This window comes from Ornithodoros turicata, chromosome 4, assembly GCF_037126465.1.
Source record: "Ornithodoros turicata isolate Travis chromosome 4, ASM3712646v1, whole genome shotgun sequence".
Lineage (NCBI taxonomy): Eukaryota > Metazoa > Arthropoda > Arachnida > Ixodida > Argasidae > Ornithodoros > Ornithodoros turicata.
In genome coordinates, this window is record NC_088204.1 from 21,309,315 (window position 1) to 21,333,415 (window position 24,101).

At 45.6% G+C, this 24,101-nt stretch overlaps 1 protein-coding gene across 4 annotated transcripts; it reads right to left on the reverse strand.

Moving 5' to 3' along the window:
* Positions 1-49: 49 nt before the first annotated feature.
* Positions 50-22,652, reverse strand: LOC135391309 (probable ATP-dependent RNA helicase vasa-like). Of its 4 annotated transcripts, none has more exons than XM_064621537.1 (18): positions 22,580-22,652; positions 18,210-18,267; positions 14,851-14,903; positions 14,715-14,778; positions 14,393-14,637; positions 13,518-13,574; positions 12,474-12,563; positions 11,421-11,504; positions 11,252-11,335; positions 11,106-11,186; positions 9,688-9,933; positions 6,082-6,383; positions 5,060-5,347; positions 3,708-4,017; positions 3,540-3,639; positions 1,937-2,207; positions 1,770-1,871; positions 50-452 (listed from the first exon to the last, which is right to left on the reverse strand). In XM_064621537.1, the coding sequence occupies exons 1-18, from the start codon at positions 22,599-22,601 to the stop codon at positions 366-368; spliced, it is 2,544 nt and encodes an 847-aa protein (XP_064477607.1). In that variant the 5' UTR covers positions 22,602-22,652; the 3' UTR covers positions 50-365. The 4 variants fall into 4 exon arrangements, with proteins under 4 accessions (XP_064477607.1, XP_064477609.1, XP_064477608.1 ...); XM_064621539.1 differs by lacking the exon at positions 22,580-22,652 and adding an exon at positions 18,955-19,023; XM_064621538.1 differs by lacking the exon at positions 22,580-22,652 and adding an exon at positions 18,899-18,984.
* Positions 22,653-24,101: the final 1,449 nt, after the last annotated feature.

Consider the following 24,101-nt stretch of genomic DNA (forward strand, 5'->3'; position numbering starts at 1 on the left):
TTGCTTTTTTTTTCCCTCTCATACGTGCCGTCACAAAGTCCCACAAGAGTGCGTCGAAAAATACTTTATTTCTGCAAACATTTTCAGCAAACAGTAAAATATGTACCAACCAAATGAAAGCACAACTTCCACCCGTCAGTTTATGTACAAACTCTCGTCTTCATGGAGGAACAGAAATAAAGCACAAAGTGAGGAAAATGTTTAAAACTTGAAAAACCGTCCTAAGGGCACAGGCCACCCTACTGCACCACATAGAGACGTGCACAACACTGCTTGTATTGTGCCCTGGATTTGTAGTTGTTTCCTAAGCGGGGGCAGGCAAGCAGATAATGGGAGAACAGTCACAAACACAGCTGTCCCTTGCTTTAGCCCCAGGACTCCTCTTCGACACATGGCTGAGCAGAATAACCAGCACCGCCGCTTGTTGATCCCCACGATTCCGATCTGTAGCTCTGAAATGTCAAACATTGGTGGGTCATATGGGACCGTGATACAGAGAAATAGACACTAAGCAGAGATCTCAACCATTTTATTGATGAGCCAGTTTTTCTTACTCCCCCTGTGCATGCAGTATATGATGCAAACTAAACGACAACAGCTGAACGTTCATGTGTTACATTATTTAACCATGACTTCTAGTCACTGGACAAAGACAGCGTTTGACTTTTTTTTCACACAGTAAAAGGCTAAAGCTCAATACAAAGACTCAATCCAGTCGATGAAAGATTTCAGAATCCTACCCTATCTATGTCATTGCAATTCACGTCTCATTGTATTCTGTGCAAATACAGTCACTGAACGATTTTTCCTACATGCTCCATTATCCGGACTGGCTTCGTGCCCCATAGAGTTAATGTGTAACAATGTCAAAAATTTCGGACACCGTACAGCCGCTCCATATTTTGGACTGTTACAGTCGACGAATGTCCCAAACGGTCGCCAGCTCACCACGTGCGCATGATCCAATGCGAACGTCACGTAACTGCGTATTAGTCATTTCCTCTTTGTGACCCACGTTAACTGGATCTGGAATAAGCTAAACAGGTCAAAAAGGAACCACGTCCCCACTTCCACACCAGGAAATAGGGAACCGCTGACCCGAGAGAGACCGTGCCCCACATTTCGCTTCCTACTGGAGACTCTTGTGGTCCATTTACTTCATCTGATATGCAGGAACTGTCATAACGTCGTCGTCAGTAGGATTTCTATCGTACGACTCTCTGGTTAACAACGGAAAATATTGTATCATCCGAAATTCCTACGAAAAGAATGGAACCAAATATAAGTGACTGCTCATTTTCCATTAGAGAAATGGTCGTAGCACTTTTGTTTTTAGCTTTTTGGCCAAACACTGGCCTTGCTTCTTTTGGCCAACACTGCCAAAATTTCCGGAGGCCCAGCGCACATGCTGTCCAGGAGTAAATCATGGGTGGGTGGGTGGGGAGGTGGGCAAACAGTCTCTGCGAGGAAGAAGCTGAAGATGTTTGGGGACCACAACACATCCGCAGTTTGACGTGCATGATTGTTGAACAAAAGTGGACACGATTTTATGCACGGTGTATTGAACTGTGCAACATTTTGGGGACCAGCTGCAACTAAGCTCCATTAAAACAGCAGTATCAAAGTAAAAATTCATTGATGGGGGAAACAGCGGTGAACTGGGGGCCTAACGTAAAAAATAAAATGCTGCTACGTGCAACATCAAGGGCAATCAATGAGAGGCACAGAAAGGGCTCGTAATCATCAGAAAGTGGCGGTAGTCCATTTACCTGAGGCGCATCACCACCACAGTTAGCTCCGCCTCCAAAATCGCCACCGCTTCCACCGTACTTCGCTTCATGCTCCAACCAGTCTGGAACCTCTTGCTGGGACTGCGAGAGAGAGAGTCAAGGTTAAGACACTCCGCACAGCGGCAGGAAAGACATGAGGAACATACTTCCGACAGTGTCTTGACGAGTGCCCTTGCAATGGATCCATTAGCATCCGAGTCATAGAAAGACGTTGCTCTGCCCAAATTGCCCACACGTCCCGTACGCCCCACACGGTGGACGTACTCGTCAATGCTCTGAGGCAAGTCGTAGTTGACAACGTGACGTACATCCTTGATATCGAGTCCACGGGCTGCCACTGCAGTTGCCACAATCACTGGGCACACTCCGCGGCGGAAGTCTGTGAGGGCCTCTTCACGCTGCCTCTGAAACCGGTCACTGGAAAAAAAAATCCACAGTAAGCACTCAGCAGCTCTCACAAGTTTGTAAAATTTAGGAGCTGAAAATTTCTCATTTTTAAGTACACACATTCACAGTACACACTTCATACTTCTGTTTTTTTTTTTTTTGCTTCACCAGCCACCGAACAGTAAAACCAAACTACAGTAAAACCTCCAAAGTCGGACACCTCCCTACCTCGGACAACTCCCCATGTCGGACAAGATTTCATTGCACAGGCAGGCTCCCATTGAAACTACATGGGGACGAAATTCTCTATGTCGAACACCTCCCTATCCTGGAAGTAGGACAGGTTTTTCCCTGCCAAGTCGGAAAAAACCCTAGCCAAATTGCCTCAATCTCCGCCCATCTTTGCACCAAAAAGACCCAAAATGAGCCAGTGGCCTTGACTTTTGCCCCTTTTTTCCCCCCTATACTGGTCTCAGCATTTTGTTGTTTTAGTTTTTAGAGTCCAAAAACAAGTGCTGTCACTCTACATTGTAATTCTTTGTGTGAGCACTTGTCTTCGGTTTGTCTAGAGCCTTTGAACGCGCACTGCACCAAAGCAATGAAAAGCGGGCTGTGCTTCAGAGAAAAGTCCTCGCTGCTCGAAAAGCTCCAGAGGTAATGCCATTGAGTGGAATCTGAATGGAATTGAATCTACCAAAATCAGTAATAATTATCAGTGAAGAGTGGGTAGAGGTACCACTACCACCAGGTACCACTAAGGACCATAAATTGAAGGGGGACATTTCTGGCAACACAGCTGTGATCATTTCAATTTTTTGTTTCCCTCATGTTCTGTAACTCTGACACCTCTATAAGCAGGACACGCTTCGGCTGCACCGCGGGTGTCCAACATAGGAAGGTTTCACTGTATATCTGGTGGCAAAGTAGATTTTCAGAGCCAAAAATTAACTGAGTGCTTCATGCATTTTACATGAACACAAGACAAGAAACTGCAATGCTGAGTACATAGTGTTTAGCATTCTGCAGTGCCTGTATTGGTGACTGAATTGGCACTCTGCGAAGTTAACTTTAAGATTTGACATGAAGTGACAATGCAAATCTGGAGGGGGACACAAGGCCCTCTTCTTACATATGGCCTTGTGTTTTCTGGTATGATGCACATTGAAAATTAGGTTTTACTTAAGCAGCATAAAAATGGCAGAATCAGCCAATGTCTGGAGGAAAATAAAAAGTGCTTCTCACATTTTAAATTAACACAAGAAGTGGAACAGCCATTCTGAATGTGCTGACACTTTGCCAAGCTAGATTTTTTTTTTCTTGGGGGGCGGTCATACATAGTCAATCATCCACAAAGCCACTTACCCATGTATGCTTGTGGTCTTGATAGCTTTCTGTGAAATAAAAGCTGCCAAAAAATCTGCAGTCTTCTTTTTCTCCACAAAAACCATAACCCTGTCACTTCCTAAAAGAAACCCAGCAATAATTTAGACAAACACCAACAGGTCAGAAAGGGCCAGCCAAGGTGCATACCTTCCTCATTGAGAATCTCCAACAACTTCTGCCTCTTCTCAAACTGAGTTACTTTGAAGACCCTCTGCTGAACGTCAGAGTTGGCCGATCCAAGGATCCCCACACTCAGCAGAACACTGTCATGTAGAAACTCTCGAGCAAGCATCTGGATGCTCTCTGGGAATGTGGCTGAAAACATGAGTGTCTGTCGCTGGCCCTTGGCAGGAATAGACGGGTTGCCACAAATGGCCCGAATGTCAGCTTCAAAGCCCATATCCAGCATGCGGTCAGCCTCGTCTAGCACAAGGTAGCGCAGCTTTTCAAATGACACCTGGGATGCAAAAGGCTCAATTAATCACAGAAGTGTCCGTAAGCATTGGCATCCACAGAACTGTCCCAGAAATTTTGTTTGACTGAATGTGCCCGACATCAATATTTCTGGGATCCACTTTGCTGCTCTACACACACTATGACAATGGTTGCGTTTGTGTATTCAAGTCACGCAAGTCAGACTCGTAGCGTATGAGAGCAATCGTGCGCCATCTACTCCACCGACCCGCATCGAGGTAAGTCACTGGGAGTCGACTCGTGCACCTCTAGAGTTCAACCCTCAAATTTTAGAATGGGAGTCCCTGCCATGGGGAAATCACCGGACGTTTCCCGCCTTTGAAATACACAACTTTGATGGGACTAGGACACCAGTTCAAAGCATCCGCAAGTTCCAATTCAAGGGGCACTAAATTGCAAAAACAACTTGCTCTCAAATGAAAATCTGGTTCATTTAGTATAATGCAAGCAAACTTAGTTTGAACAGCGCTACCGTTTAGAAGAACAATGCAATGAGAACAGAGCAGCCTTTGGCGGCAACGAATGGCGGCATCCAATCAGACAGCAGGAGAAGCGCGCGCATACCTATGGTGGGCACGTGGATTTGGAACAAGTCCGATCGTAGTTCCGTATACCCGCGACATGATGCGCACTGCTGCATTTTTCAACACAGATTCACTGAATCTTAGTTCACAACAGTTCTCACTCGTTCCATCGACAACACTCCATCTTCACGTCCTTCGGATAGAGACGCTAGTCCACTACGCAAAGCGCACTATTTTTTTCCCCCACTGGGATTGGTTCCTTGGTGTGGCACACGCAGCATGTACCAAACACACCGATGCACTAGCTGTAACGACGTTCACTGTTTAGTGCCGAAGCAAGAAAGAGTCCGGTACAATTTAGATTGTGGCTCCGTAAAGGAATCAGTTTTGAATTATGATAAGTATGAAATTAACATAGAGTGTAACGTAATTTGAAGTGAACTTGTTTCTGGATTTTAGAGATTTTGAATGTGATTCCACTGTATACAGTTTTTGGCTTACCTTTCCCCTCTCGACAAAGTCCTTGAGGCGACCGGTAGTTGCCACTAGGATATGGCATCCCCGGGAGAGCTGAGACAACTGGTAATTCACAGACGTGCCTCCGTAAAGAAGCACTGTCTTGAGAATAGAGTCGTAGCCATACTTGTTGGCATCGTTGGCAATCTGAATAGCCAGCTCACGTGTCGGGGACAAAACAACAGCCAAGGGTGTTTGAACTTCACGGTTTGATGGGTTCTCAAGGTTGGGGTCCTTCAGCAAGCTGTGTAGGATTGGCAGCATGAAGGCAGCCTGCAGGAGCAGTAATGTCACAATAAGCGTGCAACAAAACGGAAGAAAACGTGCAGAAAACACTACTTCTGAACGGGCCACGGATGATAAGAGCTGCCGCAGACATGGCAAGGGGGGTTCTCAAACTTCGCAAGGTCGAGGAACCAAGATGAACATTTTGGCACAGCAAGGAATCCTTACACTCACATACTACGCAAACCTGCAACATGCTCACTGAGGTCAACATTGTAAAAACTATTTTACTGGACAATTAAAGGGGCAGTTCTGCACTATTCAATAAACCTTCACTAGAACCAACACACTGTGTTCTTTCCACAAGGCACGAATCCGTACTCAATGTACCCTCCACAGTATCAAAGGCAGAACCCGTACACCTCGTACAACATGCAAAAGAAAAGTTTATCCCAATTCTTCCTAACCAATCCCAAACTGTCCCGTTGCCCATCTCCCTCCTCGTAGCCGTGCATGCAGCAACGTACGTGGGAGGACACGCCATACGGTTACCGTGCCCACTGCGGAACAGAGTTTGAGAACCCCTGTCGTAGGCAGCAAGTCTCCTTAAGGGTGAACAGCACAAAAAATGTACCTCTCGCAACGGGCATGCACAATCAGATACAAGTAGAGCTTTTACATGGGCAATTTCTCCTTCAAGTGAGCACTGTGCAGCAACAAATGTTCAGCATCACACGGACGCCACACAAAAAGGATAGCAAAGGGTACACAAATTTACCCACCGTTTTTCCAGACCCCGTTTGGGCACATGCCATGAGGTCTCTGCCAGCGAGCACGATCTTGATGGCATATTTCTGAACTGGTGTTGGCTTGGTGTACTTTGCTCGACGAAGGTTGCTCTTGAGGAGGTCGCACAGCCCCATTTCCTCAAAAGATGTGAATGGGACACGCAATTTTGCGTCGCTTACTTCGACGGGGATGGCGTCGTATTTGTCAAAGTTGATTCCAGTAGATATCGTTGAGAACAAAGAGTCCTCATCCGTTGGTAGGGCGGGAGGAATATACGGAGCTTCCATGGGCTTGCCTGCAAAAGTACCCATCGCACTATAGCTGCAAAAACTGAAACATGCCCTCGCGAGTCACAAAGTGCCCCAACCCATAGGCCAGCAGTTTTTTAGAAATCAACTCAATCACATTATCGTGAGCCTTATCCACAGCCCACCACAAACACCAAAGCGCATCATTCAACATGAAAATCAACCAGTCATTCAATATGAACATTGTATCCCATCATAATGCAGCATGTCACTCAACACTGCGTTATTACCAGAGATGAAGCCAGTCGTTACCAGGTATAAGTTACCGTAGTTTCATGCATATTAGTCACGGCTTACGAGAGGTTCTTTTCTCGCAACGACGTCAGTGCTACCGAAGTTATATTGCGGTGATTTTGTTTGATTTGCGCGCACTTTCTAGTGATGGTCCGCTGACGCAATGGAAGATAATGTCACTCGAACTACGAAAAGAAAAAAATAAACGCTGAAAGGACACTGAAAAAAAGGTGTGTGCCTCTAGACTGTTCCTTTAACAATGCGTAACGGGCACATCCACATTCGAGTAGACACCTTCCTGATGCCTTCCCCAAGCAGCTTTAACGAAAGTGGTGACCGTGATTCATGTCTTCCGGAAGGCAAGTGACCCTTCAATCCATGAAAAACATCCAAGGGCACAATCCGATCTTGGTAGAACACTAGAACTGACCCCCTTTGTTGTATACCATGCATAAACCCCAAGAATGGACCACAGGGTTTATAGCCTTTCTATGGTCTCCTTTGTGGAAAAAATCTGTCACGCCCGCTGCTTATCTGCCCAAAAATTTTCAAAACGTTCCTAAAAACGGGTACTGCGGCTTATATGCGTAAAGTTACGGTACTGTGCAAATAATGTAATTAAGTTACTAACAAACTTACAGGCTCTTCAAGAAGTTACTGGAGCTTAAAAAGCCACGAAAAAAGTAGCTTACAGTAACGAGCAACCCCCAGCACTAAGGAGTGATACCTACACCTTTCCCTGTGCAACTAAGTGGCACCCACCACTATTTTGTTTTAAATTCCGTATTAGTACAGCGAGGCAACTGTCTCGACAAGCGGTGTACAGACGTAGACAGACTGACAGCAGGAAGGAGTGCGGTAAAAAAAGGAGGGGATGCGTCCTGAACAGACTTCAGGGAGAACTGTGCCGACATTCCCCTGGAAGGTCTGCTGGAAAACCCAGGTAAAAACCTCGGGATTCGAACCCACATCACCTCCCAGTCTCTGCGTGGAAAGCGACCATCCTAGTCACTACGCCACACGAGCTGGTTACACACCATTAGCGAATGGTGGAAAAGAAGTCCAGAAATTGGAAGGAAACAAGGAATGCCCAGCTGCAGGGTCGGGTGGGACAATTAAGGCTACCGAAATCTGGTACACAGAAGAACCTCCCAGTACTCCGGCGGAAGTATGTGAACGCGCAAGCGAGGGAACAGGCATAAACTGCCCACACGAATGACTAAGGCCCCTGGTTTTCTGCTGCGGCACATTCAAAATTCCGCAGCACAGACTGATTTTCTGTGGCAAGGACATGACAAAAATCCGTGACAAAAATTATTTCATAAACAGATTCAAAGCAATGCTGTGGCTCAGCATTACATGGTATCTTCTGTTCTCCCATGACAGCGAATGCAGAATGTCGCCTACAATCATTTTATACGGGCTGAAAGATCTTCCAGCATCTATAGAGTTTATAGGAATTGACAAAACACCTGATCGCAATAGACGCTAAATTCTGAGCAAGAACCCTCATTCCCTTCCAAAACGCAATTACGGTACCTTAGAGCAGGTGACGCTCTTTTGTGTAAGCATGCAATACTTCTCCCGAGACACTGCACATCGTAGTAACCGTCCACACTGCGCCAATCGTGTCCTTCGCCCCAATCTGACGTCTACGAAATTACATGCCAAACGCCGTGAAATTTAGAGCAAAATAAGGGATTCCGCGAAGTTCAGTGCCAAACGAAGAATTCCGCAATGAATTCTGGATTCCATGAATTTTCGTGGAAAACCCAAAGCCTTACAAATGACATTCCCCAAAACACTTGAGACGAGGATGCACAAAACACCATAGCCTTCTCCAATCTCACGAGAGTGAGCATTCAATATGTCCTTTTGTGCTCTTCCAAACATGAGAACATCGTGCAGCTCAACAAGGTATTCGCCATTCTAGCGAAGCCGTGGCCACCTGGCAGCATTTTCGAAAAGCAAGGAGAAGAAACTGAGGAGAAACTCAAACATGGTATTGCATTGAGGACTACTAATCCACATTCCGAAACACATCTATGTCACGCTTCCAGCAAGTAATCCCTGCTTTGCCTAGATTCTAAAATGCCTCCTTTGTTCACTTGGCTCCTGACGCACATAAAACTCCGACTGAAACGTTTTTGCCCACTTCTCCGAATTGAACTGCACAGTACGAGATGACCAGCAGACAAAAATCATTTTTCATGAAACATGTCTATTGTGTCATGTCTAAACACCGCATTCACTACTCTCGATTCACTCGGGAGACCTTTCATCCGCCACCTTGAAAGCTTGGGGCGCTACCTGTAGTTCATTGGAATCTGGAATTCCATAGCAGACAATGCCGTCGCCTGTGATGTGTGCAGTATGCCACTCCCAATATTCCGGCAGTGCTCACCGTAACACGTGGCGGAACTTTCAGAGTTTCTACCCCATTGTAGCCTTCAGATTCCCCGACTTTTACAGGTTTTCCCTGACCACTTCATGCAAATTCCATGTCCAAAACAGGGAACTTTGTGCCTGCTGCTGCGTTTTGATAACGATCCCTCATGAAACACAATTTATTGAGGAATATAATGACGGTGCCCTACTTTTCTGACTCTGGGCTTGTTGTATTGGCGAGTACACAGCAACAAATACTATAATCGCAGTAACGTTGCTGCGGCGTGGCCACTCAACCACTGATCAGCACTCGCGATTCACTGCGCATAGCCACAGCACTCGACTGTGGTTTTCCCTGACTTCGGCTGTTTTTTGAAAAATTCCCTCACAATGACCCCCCCCCCCCCCCCAACTTCTCCAGCCGCATCAAAATTCCATGACAATTCCCAGTTTGCTTCATGAGCAAATTTGCCACCTTTTCTCGCACTAGAATATTCCGGGGGGAGGGGGAGGGGGGGAATGTCGATGACACAACCTGGCACTAATTCTCATCTATTCACCACAGACCAGAAGTCTGCTAACGCCGTTCTATTTGTGAACAGAATTGTCTGTCGTTCACCCACAACAGCAATGTCCCTGCGGCACGCAGCCAGACAGCACTCAACCTACCGTCGGGTCCCATTCGTGGGACGGGTTCATTGGTGCAGTCCTTTGCCATGTGTCCTTCTTGCTGGCACTTGAAGCAGCCCTTGGGCCTGTCAGAGTCACCCCTGCTGTCTCCTCCAGAATCGGCGTTGGGACAGTCTCTGCTCATGTGGCCCTCTTGACCACACTTGAAGCAGCCCTTCTTCCTCTCCTGCTGTGGGTTGGGGCAGTCACGACTCATGTGGCCATCCTCACCACAGTTGAAGCAACCTACAATTCCACTGATTGTTATGATCAACTCAATCCTCAGATAATGCACTAGACGAGTGGTTCCAAATCAATTTTTTACGAAGCTGAGGGAAGATCTGACTAGCAAGGATCCTAGCTCCCTACTGAAACAATACCCTAGCTGCGTGCAAAACTATTGGGAAATCCAAGTGTTACCCATACTAAAATTTACACAATGCTAGTCCCATACCAGCTCATTTTGCCCTTCCACAGCTCTCCATGCAATGGTACTTATGAAATGTTATGTAGATGCTTTCTGCCATATAATCTGGCTGTAATCCAGTCCGATTTTATTTTCATGCATAATATAGCGTTTCTCTCACCCCCATGAAGCAGAAAAATGTTACGCTATCGCGTTTGCATAATTTGAATTGAAACAACCTATCAGCGAGGCAAATATTGTTAAAGTAGAGCCATAACTCAGCTACATTTTCTTCGAGGAATTTGTGCTGGCAGCAGAACAAAATTCCCAATTTGTCGAATCTCCTCTCCACGTCAGCAGACTCCACAACAAGGAATTTCTTAGGCAATTTGAGGCCATGTTTGTATCTGTCCCTTCTATGTTCGTTCCAGCCTCAGAACATCAGGTTCTCTCTTGTCCACAACAAGGACTGGAAATAAAGGTCATGATTTGAGAGACCATGCAGGCTTGTATTAGGACCTCCCAAAAATATCAAGTTGTGTCACTTATGTGCATCTGCGGGGAATATGCTGCTTATATATGAGTTTACGATTGGCTGTTATGACCTGTCAAACTGTAGTGAGGGAATGGTCTAAGATTCATGACTAAGTATGTGGCATACTTTCGCCCGCAAGAAGAAATGAAGTTCACATCTTTCGGAACCAAAAAATGCCAGCTTGGGAGTTGCCATTTAGAAATACGAAGTTGTTTTTGTGTGACCCAACACACAACCTGTGCAACTGTACAAGTAAACGGACCCAACTAGTAACCGGAACAAACAGACACCAAGGGTCCCTGCCGATTGGTAGTGTGAAATACCACGCCATTTGCATCTGGAAATTCAGAAGCCTGGCATCGCAACATTAAGACTCTAAGTTGGTCCCGCAGAGCTTCATAGGAATGCCATCTCCAATTGTTGAGAGCACATTAATTAAGGTTCAGAACCACTGTCTGGGGCTCATCCCATCCATACCTCTCTTGGGTCGCTCGCTATCCCCACCAGAATTTGGACAATCCCTGCTCATGTGGCCTTCCTGGCCACACTTGAAACAAGCTGCGGAACAGAGCACCAATCAGGCACAAAATCCACGCGTGCCAAAGGAGATAACGTTCACTCACCTCTGTTGTCAGACCTGCCTCCCCCAGAGTCAGCATTAGGGCAATCCCGGCTCATGTGGCCTTCCTGGCCACACTTGAAACAAGCTGCAGGAGCATGTACATATCTTTTACAAAACTCCATGGACACGAGCAACCACTCGTGCGAAAGATGACCAAGCTGAATATTCACCTCTGTTGTCAGACCTGCCTCCTCCAGAGTCTGCATTAGGACACTCTCGGCTCATGTGGCCTTCTTGGCCACATTTGAAGCAACCTTTAGGAGAATGCACCAAACTCAACTATGTACAAGCAGAGTCGTATATTTGAGTTTGATTTGCAATTTTCTGGCTCAAAGATATCCAGAGTCTTATATTAAAACAGAGTCTCGCCACTGGAAGGAGTCACAAAAAGATGCTCGACCTGTCAATAAGTTTCGCTCCTCTGATGGGTTTGCTTTTCACCGAGGGGGTTGCCATGACACCTTACTGTCACCCGAAATGGCGACAAAAACAAACACAGTGAAGCGGGGCTTAAACAGACTACTCCGATTTTATACTGCAAATGTACATACTCGCACGTTTCTCGGAAATCAGTTTCAACTGATGTTCATCCATCGATATCTAACCGAAAATACATTTGGTCGTCAATGTTAGGCCTAGTGATGCAGGGCAGTCCGGCAGGGCTTACTGCAATCGCAGTGATCACAACGAAATAAAAACAAAAATGGCACTGTGCTATATAATGTGCTGTATCTTATTTAATTGCTGGATTTCATGGATATAAATATTCTTGTCGCTTATATTCCAACTAGTATTCATGTAGCTTTGTTTAAAAATCGTACAGACAGAATGTGTCCCAGCAGGTGGTTCTGCCGGCAGACAGTAACGACAGAAGCAGACGACAATTCCAGACATGCCTTACACACCCTAGGTGGCGTTCACCAGACTTGCACAAAAAATCCACTAGTTTTGCAGATTGCGAGAGGTATCCGTTTCTATCCCATCCAATCCACTTGTCTCCCAAAATGGCACTGCCCGTGTTCGATACGGGGACAAATAGTGAGGATAGGTTGGTAGATAGCGCCCCATATTTCAAGGCTCCATTGGTCAAAGCTGAAAATGTGGGTGGAGCTTCAGGTACGGGCATGACCAATTAATCGCCAGACTCCCTTTTAATACACGGCTCTGGTACAAGCGAACATTGTCGCCGCCAACTGGCAAGTTAACCTAATCCAATTCCTTACCTCTGTTGCCAGATCTTCCGCCACCCCCACCGGAGTCCGCATTAGGACAGTCCCGGCTCATGTGGCCCTCCTGGCCACACTTGAAACAACCTGTTGAATGTTCGAATGCTGTTGTAAGAAGTGCTCTTCTAGTAGAAGTGGGTGAAGGGCACAAACAAATGCTACTCAAGCCATAAAGCACCACTACGAGGCAGTGGAAAAAAATAGCTCAGACAATAGCCTAAGGCCACCAAAGCACACACTTACAAAAGTTCATAATTCAATTACAATGTGATTCATAAGTCCAAAGTGCTGAAGCAAATGTGTTAGGACACACGCGACACATTCACTTTACTTTTCGTTTGCAACTATAGTTAATGCTTTATTGGCTGATCTAATGGTCCATTAGAATGGGAGATAGATATAAGAAAAAAATCATGGAATTTTATGAACGAGCAGTTTAGAATAAAGATGGATTATACTAAAAGCAGGGTAACATTTCCTCACTTTACAAAACATGACTGAGCTCTCACAAACAAATTCAACATGCCTGGTCACTCCACTAGTGCTCGTGTTAGTCAGCACAGAGATGCAGGCCTGGAGGCCACACACCATGTTATCTTTCGTTATGCCACACAAAAGTGAGTCCACCTTCACCCCTACATTCATGCTACGGCGGATATACACCTAAAGCAACCTACTGAACATAGCCACCACCACAATCAACCAAAGCACAAAAGCAACCAAAGAGGCAACAGAACCCTACAGTGCAACGGAAACTGCATTCCCCCGCAATTTCCCAGGGTCCTCAAAAACCCAGTTACTTTGCAGCATGTATGCCAGGCAAAGAATACCTCTTAGGAACCAGGAAACTGAGCTCCCTCTTCCAAGGTTCCAGAAATGCCAAGGAACACAGTAGGGCATGCAGGATGCAAGCAGAACCAAAGCCAAGTGACCACTACAAAATGTTGATACCGCAAGCACGCAGAGTGCGGAAAGCAATGGGTTCAGCAGGGACAGGGGAAGACTACAGCAACAATGTGGCATACTGGCTTTGGTTTTCACCTCTGCTTGGCCTCTGGCCTGAACCACGGAAGCCCCTGTCACTGTCGCCAAAGCGCCCTGTTGGCATACAAAATCCAATGTTTTACAGACAACTGCAACACCTCTTTGTGTTCACGTAAAAAGACTAACAACAAATAACGGGTTACTTTGCGCTGCACTCCATTACAGGAAGCACTGATCCGTGTTAACCTTCTCATCAAGGTCGCATAAAACCCAAATCAATTATTGGTATCGCTGGACGTTTCTAGGCGCGAAAGGTATTGTACAGTGAAATCTCACATACCTGGAATTCAAACTGACAAACAGGGCCACAAAAGTCTCGTATTTGAATATGCGAAAATGCCCGGTAATTAAAACTCATCGACGTACACCACTATTTATTCGAATCATATGATCTCGTGCCAGACTGCACTGTGGCAGGTCATTGCCGGCACGACCTAGCGAGTCGTAACGAGTCTCCGATGTAGCTAGTACGCATTGCCAGCGTATCACATTCTCATTCTGAGAGACTCCCATAAATTTCAACTCTGCTTTATTCAAACACACACTAAAAAAAGACCTTCGGTCTCCTCCGGGATTGCACTATACAAGAATGCAGTATGTATTACTGTCTGGTTACCTCCTGAGAGAATCTCCAGACAATTTTCATCTGTCTCAAACAGTTCCACTTGAACTAATCCCTACATGGCATCTAACAGGTGACTAAAAAGACAAGATGATCAAGTGGGAATGAATATAGACGTCCTCTTTTAACGCGGAAGCGCATTAAATTTGTTCGTGCACTCAACAGTCCAGCTACTGCCTTATTATTGTGCTTCACAATGAACCTATCGTAAACTGACCTAAGTCTTTTAGTAAGCTATCTTAAGACTTACTTCTGTTTCCACCGCGATCACCACGGCCTCCGCCACCACCACCACCACCGTACGACGGCACGTCGTTCGAAGGAGTCTCTTGCCATGGGTCGTCAGACACGTTCACTGCACAACCGACACCGTTGGTGCTTGGTGGGTCCCAGCCAGAACTTTCACCCCCGTTACTCGTGGAATTCCAAGAGTCGGCGGGCTGCGAATTCCACCCAGAGTCTGCAGGCTTTGAAGCAGCAGCGCCATTGTCCCAACTGAAGGAACACGTTAAAATATTTACGTAAATACAAAAAGACGGACAAGGACAGAAAGGAAGATTTAGTCAACCTACCCAGAGTCGCCACCAGTTCTACTGGTAGGGGCCCAACCATTACTGGTGGCATTTGTTACGGCACCTGCGGAATTGACGAAAGTTTCGAACTGTTCCGGTTGCAACACAGTGGGAAGAGCATAAAGGTCTCGCTTACCAACAGATGGTAGACTGCTTGACACTGTCTTCAAGCCACGACCCCTTCCCAAGCTATAAATGTTAGAAGGCTCGTTTACATTATATGACAGTGAAAATATTTCTTAAACGGACCATGAAAATATAACACAACATAAAACAATACCTGGCAGTTAATACCAGGTGACCAGGGCTTCAATATTTCAAAAATATTTAAGCCACGGGCACTACATGCCAGAATACATGGGGACTGCACAATCACAAATCTGCGACTAAAGATGGTGGCACGTGACGAGGAGTTCACGCGATGAAAACCGACAAAAATTTTGATAACCGAACTCGACATAACAAAAAAGTTAGCCAGGCAAACTTTGCTCTCTCTCTATTTCCAACGGGACATGGCTGTCTCGGCAATGTTGCAGGCTGCCAATGGTGCAGAAACATTCCATGATTATCCTCAGAGAGATGGAAAAATCTTCCAAATAAACAGAATTACGCTTCGTTAGGCGTGTATCCCAAAGACACCCGTGTTTGCGACCTCCGATAAGTGCAAAAGTGTCCACAGGAGATTTAGCAACGGTTCTGCATCTGTGGCACTCACCACGTTGACCTCACTATATGCCGTTCACGATGCAGAGAGAGAGCAAAGTTTTGCGTGGTTAACTTTTTTGTTTCGTAGAGCTTGGATACCGTAATTTCTTTGCCGGTTTTCATCCTACGAATTTATTGGCGTGCGTCACTGGAAGTTCGTACGGTAAGCAGAGAATATGTTACTTGCTACTTTTTATCTGCACACACCCATATATCGAATACGGCCGCCAGACAAAGTGGAATCGGGTTGCTATAAGGACAGTCACTCGCCAGGTAATATGGTGCCTCCAAGTTCATATTTATTACCACTATAGCACCCTAGCGTATTCTTGCACCCTCACCACCACCTTGTAACCATCAGCCAGCAAATATGGCAATTCCGATGCCATACCCTTGAAACTAACATGCCGTAATTTTTTTCCCAGCTTTTAGTGATGTTATACGTGCGCAAAACATGGCATGTGGGCCTATCTTAGTATTAACAACGAAGGTGAAGGGTGTATCATACATAAACATATGCGAGCCACATGTACGTGTATTACGAATAAATGCGAGAATTTATAATGGCTACATAATCGTGTTTGTAGTAGACACAGCATGTGCAGCACAGCTTAAAAATACAGACAGACAGACATACACACTTAGGGAGCTTGACAATGTGTGTTCAGGGGATCACATCTCACAGGCTACGACATACGCAAAGATGGTATCCCATTTTCCTCGAGACATTCCCATACAGAAATATGCGTGCATGACGTAACTATCACCAAGATTGAAGCGATACAACCCCTTTCATATCAGCATTACTGCAAGGAGCCACGCACATGCAAGGATGAGGTTGGGAATTTGTGCAACTATCCGCATGTTCACACGAGACATTCCCCAGAATACTGCGGTGGAGGAACATGTAAAAAAGCACCGCAGCTTTCCGCTGCCATGGGAGTGCAGCACTCAATGCTGTCTTTTCGTGCACAGCTAACTGACAGACATCCTGCAGCACAACCACAAAATATTCTGTGAGATACGACAGGAAAAGATGGTGTCCCGGCCATGTTGGCAGAACGCCAGTCCCCATTCCAGCGTAGTGCATTGGCTCAACATGACACGCGGCAGAAGTTTATTTCCACTACAATATTTTTGGGACGTCATGTCATTCATGTAAATAGTATTTACATGAATGACATGACGTAAATACACAGTAAATGGCATTTGTTCCACACACACACACTGCAATGATGCACACTTTTATAACCAGCGTGGTAGTCAAGCCGTGAATGCAGCCAGAAATAAGCCACATGTAATGTGGCTTATTTATTTTATTTTATTTTATTTATTTATTTTGCTTATGGCGCACGTCAAATGGGAAGACCTGCTCCACAACTGACTTTTCCTGTCACATGTGTTCCTTTAAAAAATTGAATTTAAAGGTAGCAATATCATTCCTGACATTATGCTGCTGTATGGGCAATGCGCTACAATGACACGTTGAGGTTGCCCAATTGGTGTAACTAGTGATGTCACGAACTTTTTCCGAACCCGCAGTTCGACAGGCGAACCCGGTGGTTCGCAAGGTTCGACGAACCTTCGAATTTCTTGTCAGTTTCGCAAAGGTTCGCAGCTGAATTTAGCTGATTTTTAACTTTGAGCGAAACGGACGAAAAGTAAAAAATCAAGCAATAACGAACGGTCACGTGCGCCCTCCTGTGCAAGGTCCATATTTCTGCACACATGAGCAAGGCTGCGATCGACAGATGGCATAGATACATTTATTTATGCTGTGAGCTACAACACAGAAAGCAGAAAACGGTTTCCTTTGCCAATAAAATAGATATTTCTCATATTGCTGTCATTCAAGGAGACTCACAAGAGGGTGGTGTAATTGACAGCTGGCTATAAAACATCGTGGTGCCTTGGATGACAGGTAAGCGACGAAAGTCCGCCCCAGACTAGAGCCCACTAGTGTTCTGGTTTCGTGGTAAACAGAGTTTGTACATTTATGATTTAACTGGTAACAGTTTTGCGCCGTTGTCCATGCATGCTTTCTTTTTGTTACCAACCGTCTGTTTACTCTGCGAAGGTGTATGTAGAAATGCTAGGTGGTACCGTGGTAGGCGCAGGTATAAGTTTCTGTTGCTAGCAAAGTACAACTCGAAGGAAAGCTAACTGATTTATCCTACATACCATACAGGAGGACATATTGACCAGTGTGATTAAGCCTTGAGTGGCGTACGTTGGACTGTTTACGTTTCCGGGCAGGTCACGCCAGCGCATGCGCAGTGAAGTCGAACTTTCGTGAATTTTTCTGATTAAAGTTCGAAAGTTTCGAACTTTTGCGAACTCGAACTATGCCAGGTTCGTGACATCACTAGATGCAACATGACCAGCATCCAGTACCTGCCAGACAGTTAATTCGTGGTAGGAGCAGAACACAACTGCACAGAAATGAAACCGCACAATACTGGCATGTAAGAATGCAATAAGGAAACGCACGATACGCCCCTTGATCGGCCACTGCTTAAGGGTTCGGGAACAAGAGCTTAAAAAGGGCCAGCGAACTGCCATGGTACGATGTATTTCACACCGAAGAATCCCGCATGGCGCGAAACATACCACCGATTCCCGGTTAGCAACCCCTAGCGCGTTGCTAACTGGGAATCGCTGGAATGTGCTAATACAAATTTTCATGTCTTAACATTGGTTTGCCTGTCTGTTCTCCGAGACATGGACACGATGCGCTTTGCTTTAAACATTGTTCATCATTACACTGCAACACGTGTTCATTTCACACACCTGAAGCCAGTTGCAGAAAACGCTGCGGACATGTCAGCCATTCCCACAGGTCGTGTTTCTGCAAAACGAAACTTTGACGTCACGAGAGATATAACCCACGGGAAGCACTCAAATTCAACACGCAAGGACGCGCACGTTCGCAAACGGAAAAAAGAATAAGACACCCACTTTGGGCTTGACAGGTGGCAATGCACCAGCGCAACGAAAACAGGCGTCGAACAAGGAATTTAATGCAGAATGCGACAGTAGCAGAAGTAACTTTACAAACATGCGTCACTCGTCCTATGCAAGAAACAGGGAAGTGCTACATTATATTATGCGTCTAGAACGCGTATAAAGTCAAATTTCAGAACGCGTCCGCATAGGGCATTCGCGATTTCGACAACCACGTGTTGCACCGACTGCATTATTTGTATGCTAGGCCTACAAGAACAGCGCCGCCAACTCAACATCTGAACCCTAAGAGTATTCACGAAACAAGCGTGCTTACGCGACAACTGCGTTATATCCCGTTCGAGGCCCAGATAAATGTCAGCAGGCAAACCGAAAGCAGGCGGGGGCACCGAAAGGCATAGCTCAGCGCGGACTCACGTTGATGTCGTATACTAGCTATGTATCATGCCCGCGACAATGCTTTCATGAGGCAGTGTGAAATTCAAAAGATTCGAGAAGCTCAATTTGATGCTTACCAGGTCGACAGCGACAAACAGAAACAATTGACAACCAGAAACTGTTACCAGCTTACCGAACGCGGCGGACCAAACAGAAGTGTTCCAAGCAAACCAAGCGCCACCTTAACTTGGAATTGAGCAAAGTACTCAAAGTGAATTTAATCAGCTTGGATGTAAAACAGACATAAAAAGGGTGTTGTAGGTTGTGATAAATCCCATAAAATTTATAAATACGTGTGAAATTGCTAAAACATTAGAACTTCTTCGCGTTTTTCGGATTTTTCAACTCCAGGAGTGGCGCTGCACTCGCTTGAGCAGTCGACATCGCTATTTAATTTTCGGTTTCGATTTCGACTATGCCAAGTAGTTAAACAATCATGTGTTGCATTTTCTGTTATTGTCTCCACAGATTATACATCAAATTCTACGGGGCTGCACAAGGTGGCAGAATGTCTGCGGTGCTATGCTGTGCGGTTGAACAGGAGAGGGTGACATTTTCATGATTTGTCATTGTATGCTATCTGGACCTACGAGATGAAATGTTAGTCTCTCTTCTCACCGGCACTGACCGGAGTCATTCGTGCATTTCATGCATCGACCGTAATAATAAATATCACGGAGCTTGGTTAGGGCCATCACCAAATGGCGTCAGATTGTTTATAACACCATGCTTAGTTTCTTTTTTTTCTCTCTCTCTCTCTCTCTCTCTCTCTATCTCTCTCCTAGTGCCATCTTACTTCTGGGCTGACCACCACCAAGATAGTGTTATCCGAAAGTTATTTTGTCAGGTCCAGATTGCGTGAAATGGGGTCAGCGTCTTATACTTTTCGCCTCCGAAGGGACAAGTGGGAAATCCCCCCCCCCCCTATTTTCTTGCTTCCCGAAAGGTCTGCTTTAGGCGGATTCACCCATATAAGCACGATACGTTGTGACATCAAATGTGTTTCCCATAGTGTATTTGGCACTGAAATGTGGACGTGACACATGATACAGCGATGAAAGATGTTGTATCTGTCCCTTCTATGTTGTTCCAGCCTCAGAACATCAGTTTCTCTCTTGTTCAATATGATACAGGGTTGGAATTCGGGAAGAGTTCGGATTTTACCCGAATTGGTCGCAAACTGATTCGGGAGGGAATAATCGGGAGGAAGCGGATTTAACCTGAAAAAGTCGAAACCGAAAAACCAGGGGGGGGGGGGGGGGGTAAATCAAAGACGTGCCGACCGACGAGACGTGGGGACTTTTGTCGTACCGAAAAGAAAAGGGGAAAGGACCATCTGGAATCGCTTTGCCCGTTCTCTTCAACGTTCGTAAACGAAAATTCAAGGAGACGGCCTACGAAGATTACAGGTAAATGTGTCCGTCACACCGTACGAGCTATGGCACCTTCCATGTCCTTGACTTTTTTTTTTTTTTTTCTTCTTCTTCTTTTAAGTGTCGTCAGGTTGCTGTCGGCATCGCTGATCTCTTGGGTGGCATGGGAGAGCTCGAGAGACGACGTCCCATGTGGGGATGATTCAAACGTGCGCGTGGTCCCATGGGGGAAATTATGTAGCAAGAAAGGGGGAAATTATGTTGGAGGAAAAGGGGGTTGTTGTGTCCCAATGCATCTCTTTTTTGCTTGGAACGTCGGTTGGTTGAGAACTTGAGACGGTTGAGACATGACACGACAATGTTCGGTTTGCCGGCGCGCAGCGTGGGACTTTGGATCCGGTAGACGAAACGCCGTAAATGGAACTGTTCCTCTCTTCGCTCTCTCCCGAGCCGTAATAAAACATCGCTGGTAAGAAAAGCTGACAGTATCCGAATAAGGTCGGTAAAAATGTGTTCAAAAAAAAACTTTCTCTTTTAACAAATCTGTACCGGAGAACCTTGACAATGCTCATGAAAAACAACAGAACAGAGTGCAACTCAGTACTATATCACATGGAGGATCACTGTCTCAGCGACGGTGGAATTTCACGTCCTACCTCCATGGAGGTCGGAATAAGTCGGGGTAGTACGCCGAAATAAACGCTTCAATTTAAAAAAAAAATCATGCTTAAAATCTAGAAATTCTAGTTCTCGAAACAAGTGTAGACAATTTCACTCACGATTGTCTAGATCGAAACCGCACGTCTGGTCGCGAGCATCTTTATTGTCCGACTGCTTCTCCTCTTTCGAGGATGTACATGGTATTGGCTTACATAAACATCTATCAGGGGTTGGGGGCCTCTGGCCTCGTCTGACTCACGTGGCGGATTGGCGCCGTGCTTTTGTTTTGTCTTGGGTCGAAGTGCTCGAGTTTCGCACGTTTACACAAGGAAAATCAAGGAGAATGCTGGATTGCTTCGATCGTTTTCGACATGGCGTGTTTAAAAACACGACATCACTATTTAACGACTCAAATTCCCGGGTTTTTGATGCCTGTTCAAGTCGTTTTAGCGAACGAAAGGGCCAACGAACGTTTTAGCGGCCGTTAGGCTTCGCAGGGCGGACACGCCGGAACAGCACGTTTGGTATAGTTGATTATTAGGTTAGTCCGAGTTCGGTGTTTGCATTTGCATGTCCAGGTTAGTCTAAGTTCGCTGTTGGCACTTTCTCACGCTCGTCTGTGCATTTGAAAAGCAGATTAACATTTATTTACAGTAGTTTATTTTGCAACAGGGTTTTCGATCGCTTTATTTCGAGGGACACCCCCTTAAAATACACACTGAATAAATAAGTTATGCGTAGCGGGGAACTCTGCCGTACGTTATAGTTTATGGGCAACACGGTGTTCTGTTCAACGAAATCCAGTCGTTAGTTGCTTATGTTTCTTGCAATCATTAGTTGAGGAAATCGAAATATCCAGTTTGAAAGTGCAGACGACAACGCGTACATGAATACAAGAGAATAACGCACACAGCATTCTTGAATTGAGCTAATAGAACAATTCTCCTCCCGCTGGAAGGCCTCATGGTATAAATGGATCAGTGTTGTGCGTTTGTTTGTTCGTTCTCTTGTTTTCTCCCCAAACTCAATGTATTATGCTGCTTACGTAGTCAATGCAAGTGGAAGTGGTGGATGCATGGACACGCGGATTCAAATTATAGCTGACGCTTCGAATCCGTCTCCTTTTTACTGGTCTCCTTTAGAGTAGAAATGATACCCGGACCTCTTAAACCCACCCAGAACCACACCCACCACGAGATTTGCCTTGATTTTGCGAAGTTTACTTTTCAGAGTTTATTTTGACGAGGTTGATATTTTACAAGATGTATTTTTAAATGTTCATTTTGGAAGTTGGATTTGTTAAGAGATATATTTTTCAACGTTTTACTTTCCGATGGTTTATATCAGCGACGCCCCATTCGTACGCTTGACGACGAAAGGCAACATAATACAAAACACAACATAACAAAAGCTATAATCAAACTCGAACTCAAACACAAGGGCAGGTTTAGGAACAATAAAAGAGACACAACGACTAGATAAGCGACTATGGCTCTTGGAGTTATTTCTTAGCGTTCAATGATGCATCCCGTTCAGACATACAGCTTACTTTTTTTTTCTTTTTTTTTTTAGTGCAAACTTTGTAGATGACGCACCATGTTGGGAGCTCATCTTTATCCTTTTGTCTTTATCCATCTAGATTTTGCCCCCGAATTTCCTAATTTTATCTTATTATATTATATCTAAGGTTTGCTCCGAACCAGTACCGAGACAAAAAGAACTCACCCACAAACGTTAGTTGGACCATTATTCGCTCGGTGTTGTCTGCCACGATGCGTGTGAAGAACTGCTCCAGTTGAGAAACCCTACGCTTCGATATCGTCTCTACTTACATCTATTGCTCCCGACAGACGAAGGTTGGCGCCGTATCTCGGCTTTTCCCACCATCATTGACGCGGTAAAACGATATCGGATGTATTCGCGCCCGTTTGCATCAGCCGTTGGGCTGTCGTCGGTCTCATCTATCGATTTCGTCCGATCATCGCGGGAAATCGTTTGAGGAGACCAATCGGAGGCCTCTCCGCATTGGTGCGCTTCTCGAGAAGGAGAGGGAAAACGTACATTGCGGTGCAAAGTGTAAAAAGCTCACAAATAATGAACTGCGCCGTTCGTGCGTAATGAATCCCGCGCGCGAACACGCTCCGTGTGATACAACTGGGAAGTTCATTTTCACAACTGGTAACTTTGTTAGCAACTTCGTTATACATTCAGTAGCTCGACTTGTGGCATGTTCCATTTGTCGAGCAACGACGATCGTCTCTGTGCAATAGTGAAAAGTACGTAAGCGCAAGCTCTAGACGCAAGCGTTTACAGTTTAGGTGGCCTTGAAAGGAACAGGGGCGCGACACAAACGGCATGCATGTTCCAGACTAAGCTCCACATATATAAAGGTGCAATAGTATATAGTGTTGGGGTGACTCGTTACTGTAGCTGAGTTATACTGTTAGCTTCGAGCAACGTACGTCTTGAGGAACGCGTTCCTCTTTTTTGCAACTTTGTCAGAGTACCTCGGGGTACGTCCAAAGTTCTTCTTGTTCAATTCTGGTGCACAATAAAAAAAAAAAAGAAGAAAAAGTGGGGAGGGGGTCATTTTACAGAGCTTTGCGTTGTAACAGTTCAACGGTAGGGTGGTTTAGGGATGTCTGGGTAAATTACTGCGGGAACCGGAAAAAATGTTCCCGGAGGAAATGTCCCCTGGAAAAAATGTCCCCTGAGAAACATCCACTTTTGGTACACGTGGAATTGTTGCGAAATCCCCGGTTGCGATATATGGCCGGTCTTGAAGTCCTCGGACTCAAAATAAATACTAAAATAAGTACCTAACCACTTATTAAGTGTTTTTACTTGGAAAGCTTGGGTCACTTTCACTTACGATTTCGCGTAGAGAATACACTGCAATCAATTGTCGCGTTTGTTGATACAACGTGCACACTTGGCTGGGATGTTATTTTGTTTCTTTCTTGCTATACTAAGAAGTATATCCTGCGTGATGTCACACTGACTGGGTGTGCAATCAGAGCCCCGGGATTTTGCGACTGTAGAGTTTAGGCCTGATGACACAGCTATCCTTTCAGGTTTAGGGAATTAAGAGGGGGACGTACATTTTTCTGTATACGCCTGCTCGCGTGGAGTAGCGGTTAGGATGATCGCCTTTCACGCCGAGGCTGGGAAGCGGCGCGGGTTCGGATCCCCGTACCGCGGCTGTGCTGTCTCACGTTTTCGCGTGACTTTCTCGCAGACTTTCCAG

Coding starts and splice junctions, on each gene's coding strand:
- LOC135391309 (XM_064621537.1), bottom strand. CDS start 22,601: ATGGTCCAACTAACGTTTGTGG. Junction 14,779..14,850: donor AAGCAGTCTACCATCTGTTG/GTAAGCGAGACC, acceptor TCAATTCCGCAG/GTGCCGTAACAAATGCCACC. Junction 3,640..3,707: donor GGAGATTCTCAATGAGGAAG/GTATGCACCTTG, acceptor GGTTTCTTTTAG/GAAGTGACAGGGTTATGGTT.